The 5,601-nt window shown below is 40.1% G+C and overlaps 1 protein-coding gene across 1 annotated transcript; it reads right to left on the bottom strand.

Moving 5' to 3' along the window:
- Positions 1–1,442: 1,442 nt before the first annotated feature.
- On the bottom strand, positions 1,443–5,263 carry LOC113697214 (protein neprosin). The gene is made up of 6 exons (XM_027216734.2): positions 4,617–5,263; positions 3,606–3,953; positions 3,254–3,418; positions 3,041–3,094; positions 2,790–2,936; positions 1,443–2,312 (listed from the first exon to the last, which is right to left on the bottom strand). Exons 1-6 carry the CDS (start codon positions 4,860–4,862, stop codon positions 1,935–1,937), a joined length of 1,338 nt encoding a protein of 445 aa, XP_027072535.1. The 5' UTR covers positions 4,863–5,263; the 3' UTR covers positions 1,443–1,934.
- Positions 5,264–5,601: the final 338 nt, after the last annotated feature.

Raw genomic sequence — 5,601 nt, 5'->3', positions numbered from 1 at the left:
TGTTGCAATATAAAGTAACTTTCGTATTTTTTTTCTTATGTTGATTCAAACAAATAAGATTCAATATTTCATCTACAATTTTTTGAGTTTGTGCCTGCATGGAGAGATCTTGAAGTTGGAGTACGCAGGAACTACCCCAATAAATACTCCTGAAGCTTAATTCCCACTCCCTATCAGTTTAATGCATGCAACTTCTATCCACTCTTTTGATTCTTGGATGAGAAAGAGAATTAATGTGGATCCAGAGAGCCCTTCGTTTTCTTTGGAAGAAGGAAATCATCATCAAAGCCAAGGGCTAGCAGAACATGCAATGTGGCAGTATTTCGATATGTACCATTATTGATTGCAGAATCATTATTATTATTTGTGTTTCATAGTAGAATATTATTTGGTATGCAGTGGTTGCCTTTGCTAATCGTTGCTGTCCGGAATCCTCTAATTAGTTTTGAGGGTCGGACGCTGAATCAGAACCTTCTTCTTCAGAATTTGATGTTTGTTCTCGAATACTTATAGCACAAACACCATTCATTTCACTAAATTTCAACAAGAATCCCATTCCTTCCTTCCTTCCATACGGTAAAGAAGAACCAAAACTTTGATGAAGGAGGGTAGGGTAGGATTTAATTGCCCCGGAGAATTTGGTTCAAAGAATGTGCATTATACATAGTTAAAATAGTTTGTGCCTTCCCACCCCCCTCCACCCCCGCCCTTAATTGTTGCCTACTGTCTGGTTCCTTTTTATAAAAAAAGATATTATAACGATTTAATGTATGTGAGGTAAGAAATTGTTGCAAACAAGTTGTCTGCACTCAAAACACCTCTTAGTCTCTCTGCTTCTCTTTCATATATTGCCTTGACAGGGTGATTCGTGGGTGATTCGTTTCAAGTGATTTATTTACGCGCACCCCCAGCACAAAATGAAGAGATTTTTTCGACTGTCAAGAAAACCACCAATTTTTATTGCTTGCTAAGCTGCTGCAGGGAGTGGAACTCGTACATTCAATTACTAATAACATTCAAAGCTTTAATAAATGCTTGTTTGAGCAATATCCCATGAATGAAAATCGATCTGATCAGTGATCAGAAACAATTACATACCCTAAAAACTAAAACCCCACACCACCATAAACGAATCCCACTGAAATTATTTATATGCGTCAGGCAGCATAACTGGGATCCCCCCCTGCAGCCGGAAGAAAATATGAGACCCACCAATCAATCACCATATACTCTTTCCTTCCATCACGAATCCAAGATCGATAGCCTGGTGATTTTTCAATGGCCATTATCGTTTGCATGAACAGTCATTTGTCGGAGAGATGGGCATTATCGTTTTCTATATATAGGAGGAATAGGAGTGCCACTTTACGAAAAGGTGACGTTGAATGTCATCGGCTCACATGCAGAGACGAGAAGCATGCATGCATCTCTAGGAGCAATAATTGTAATCAAACCACTCGTATCTATCTACTTGAATCCACATTTGACAAAACAGCTTTTCCACACATACACACTCTTCTTGTTTTCCTGTACTGCAGAATTAATTTAGGCTGCAATTAGGCTACTACACTCAGACCATTTCTAGTCACAATAGCACTCCCAAGAGTGGAGCATCAAAGAAAGAAAGAAAGGAACAAACCGCTATAAAGAAACTAACAAAGGCCCTGTTTCTTTTGAGCTTCTGAGAAACTGAGGCCGCTTCCCCCGCAATTTTACTTATCAAGAGGGACAAAACTTCCAACTACTGAAAAGGTGGCATTTTTACTAACTCGACCTAAACCAAAATGGAAAAAAGAGGGATGGTGGTGGTGTACAATGAGGAGAGAGAGACAGATCTAGAGGGGGTAAGGCAGGAGGCTACATCGGATAATACAGAGGAAGTAGCTACTTTTTTTTTTCTTTAGTTTTTTCTTTGTGGGGCTGGGGGTAGTTGTTCAAGGGCAATTGGGATTTCTACCAGGGCCTCCAAAGTAAAAGTAATGGCCCCAATCCCCATTGCTGCCAGTCTGGACATCATAGCAGTTGGACTGCTCGGTAAAGGTGCCAAGACCTTTGGGAGCCTTGAGATTGTTGGAGCTATCAACCACTTGAACATTCCTGAAGTAGCTTGCTTTGCCAAAGCCCTCTTCAGGGAAATGACCGCTGCCCATTTGGGTTGAGGTGTGCTTCCCATCTGGTTCTGAATTCACCACCTCCCCACCCCACTCAATCATGGAAGCACTGTCTGCCAAGTATGAGAACAAGAAAGATGGCCAGTATCCCAAAACATAGTCACTCCCAAATTGCATCCACCAATTCCCCTCTTTTGGATCCTTCACAACGTTATCAAGATGAAGATATTCAGAACTTGATCGATCAACTGATATAAACACACGAATTCTAATAAATCAAGATACTAGTGTAATAAAGTAATGGTCATGTGCCAACATCAAACTTGGTCAAAGAATTAATCCAGAGGAGCTTCCAGTGAAACTAGTTAAAGCTCTGGTAATAATTGGAACAAGTGGAGCTTGAACTCCTAATCAAGCCCACCACATGAGGCTGGTTGATTGGTCAGAGAGTTCAAATGCCAAGATTCTCTCAGCCTCTCAAGAATAAAATACTCTTCTACTTTCACCAAAATTTATTTTATTGTGTTGTCTACAGTTTACTTTTCCTGCATAATGATGCCCAAATCCAACCTTGACTGATCATCATCTTCATTTTTCTCATTAAAAAAACTTCTATGGTAAGTGCTCACCAACCTCTGACCTCACAAAAGGAAGGATGGTGCAAGTTTGGGATATTACCTTCCAGACGAGAATACTGATATCATATTGGGAATTTCGAAAGGCAGAAACAGGGGAGATGCTTGCACCCATTGCTATTTCACTGTTGATTTGAATGAACCCTGAGCAAAGCAGATTATAGCAACCCGTGGCCTGATATGCATCACTCTGCAAATTTTAAGCCAAGGGATGCATAAGAAGCCATTATTGTCACTCATCAGCTGATAGTAGATGAAACTCATTTGAGAAGAACAAATCTTTGGGCAACTTACAGTCCAGTAGGTAAAAAGCCTTGTGTTGTTGTCGCCATAAAGGTCAGGGCTTACCTGTTAGAAATCAATCACATGCATCTTTCAATTAGGCTAAAATAGTGCAAAACGTATATTAAAAGCATCTTGAAGTCTTACATCAATACCACCATCCAAGCGTTTACATCAATACGTGTCATGCAGAAATTGAAATGGTTTTAGTCAAAAGTACCATACCTGCCAGCCAGCTTCAATGCTGTTGAGATCTTCACCAAAAGAACCACCCAATATCCATAGTTGAGACAGGCTGAACTCATTGGCTTGCTGGATTTTGGGTTCCCAAACATTAATGGTTGCTTTTGCTCCATAATACTTGTCCCCTTCAACATATGCTATTGCATGCTGGTCCCCGGAAAACAAATAAAAGCTTTTGCTTCAGAATTTTAAAGCAACTTTAAGAGGAAAAAAGAAAATCAATAAACAAGTAAAAAAGACAAGAAAGTCGATTTCTCATTTCTTTCTTTCTTTCTCTTCTTTTGGTGTTGAAAGAAAGAAGAAAGAAGGAAACAGCAACGGTGGCTTAGTGTACCTGATGACCACTTTGATTGACGAGGTCAGGGTCAGTAGACCTGGGCTTGGGGATGCTTCTGTGCTTCTTCTTTCCATATCTCTTGACAGAGCTGGCTCTCAAGACATCATCTTGCTTTGTTCTTCTCACGGGTATAGTCTCCTCAGGACACCTCCCATTCATGTGCCACAGTTGAGTAATGGGGTTTGCTCTGCTCTGCTTAGTTCCCTCGGACACCTTGTTCTCGTCATAAAGCCCTTCGGGGTGGTAGCTTGGCCTCATCTGTATCTTGTGGTCCTTGAGGAAAGGGTGATCGAAAGCCGGTTGATGAGAGACGGGTATGCAGTCAATGATATCCCCATCTGGGCTCTGTTCATCATTATCATTATATGAAAAAAAATCAGATCTTTTATGCTCAAAAATTTGCTTTTGCAGGCCTAAAATCTCCTCCTCTGCCAAGATAATTCAAGGCAATATTGAAATAAAGGACTAACAAGAAGAAAATCTGCTCAGTCAGTGGGAAAACTAAACATTTAATGTAGAAAAAAACACGAATCAAACCACCAAGAAAATCCACGGAAAGAAAAGAACAATGGAATCATTGGAGCTAAAGGATAACAGGACCCGGGGGTAGGTGCTTGGAATGATCAGAGTATGATTGCAACTTTTCTGGCCAGGAAAACCCAAGAAAGAGAGAAGAAAAACTGAAATCATAAAAGCGGCGTAAATACCCTTCAAGCATTAAATGGAGGCCAAGGAAAATCCGAAAAAGGAGTCGAGATTCAATGCATTAGAATAAAAGAGAGTAGAAATTCATCCCACATTTTTGGAAAATCGTACTAATGCTTGCAGAGAAGATCTAAAAAAACTCAATCTTCTTGCATCCGCACACATTCTTTGAAAAATCAACTGCAAACTCACGGGAAGATGGAAAGAAAGTGAAACAAACAAGAAAAAAGAAGTATCCTCCCACCCCCAAAAACAAAACAAATCAAAAAAGAGCTAGTAGTAAAAGAGGCAGCCAGAGGGAACCTGAATGGTTTTGATAGGAGGCTTGTTGAGCCTCTTCAAGTGCTTATGGACCTCTAGTTTCTGCCTTGAAACACCACTCAATCTAGCGGCGCTAGATAGCGAGATGAAGCCACCGCCACCGCCACCAACACCGCACAGGTAAATGAGGAACAAAACGGCCACTCTCACTCCTAAACTATCCCCTCTTCTCCTCCTCCTCCTCCTCTGCTGGCAGCAGCTGGTGCCAAACAGCTCAGCACCCGTCATCTTCTCCACCCCACCAAGCCCAACTAAGCAAAAATTTTAAAGGAAAAAAAAATGAGAGTAGGAGAAGTAAGTTTGGCTTTTTCAACTTTCACTACCACACCACCCCACACTACACTACACTACAACAAGAGTAGTGCATTTCGTGCACCGAAAAGGCAGCTGAACCATGGACGGATGGATGGATTGATGGATGGACAATGAAGCAGACTACTAGCACGAGAGTCCTTGGAGGAGCAGCAGCAGCAGCCTCCCTCTGGAACAACCACTACTCTCTAGTACGTGCTCCTATAATCCTTATCCTGCGCACCCTCTTTCCCCTTTCTCCTCCTTGCGTTCCCAACTCCCAAGTTGGGTTTCAGTCTAAAAGAAAGAAAAGCTAAGTAGAAAAGGAAAAAACCTCCCCTCTATCTTTCTTTCTTCCAGCCGAAAAATCCAATAAATCTATTTATATATGCACCTTATAGTAGTGGCTCCGTCCCTTTCTCCTTCCCTCCCTCCTCGCCCTCTCTATAAAGTAGCACTCCTACTCCTACGTTTTGGATTGCATTTTTTAAATTTTTTATAAAAAAATTACTATAACGATTTAATATATATAAAATAATTAATTAATTTAAAAATATATTCATAAAAAATATTAATATTTGAATTGTAATTTTTTTAAAAAATTTATTTTATTTTCTGTTAATCATATTTTTTAATTATTTTTTATTTTATATATATATCAAATCATTATAGTAAT

The sequence above is a fragment of the Coffea arabica genome, chromosome 1e (genome assembly GCF_036785885.1).
Source record: "Coffea arabica cultivar ET-39 chromosome 1e, Coffea Arabica ET-39 HiFi, whole genome shotgun sequence".
NCBI classification, from domain to species: Eukaryota; Viridiplantae; Streptophyta; class Magnoliopsida; order Gentianales; family Rubiaceae; genus Coffea; species Coffea arabica.
This window is presented reverse-complemented; position numbering and strand designations above follow the sequence as displayed.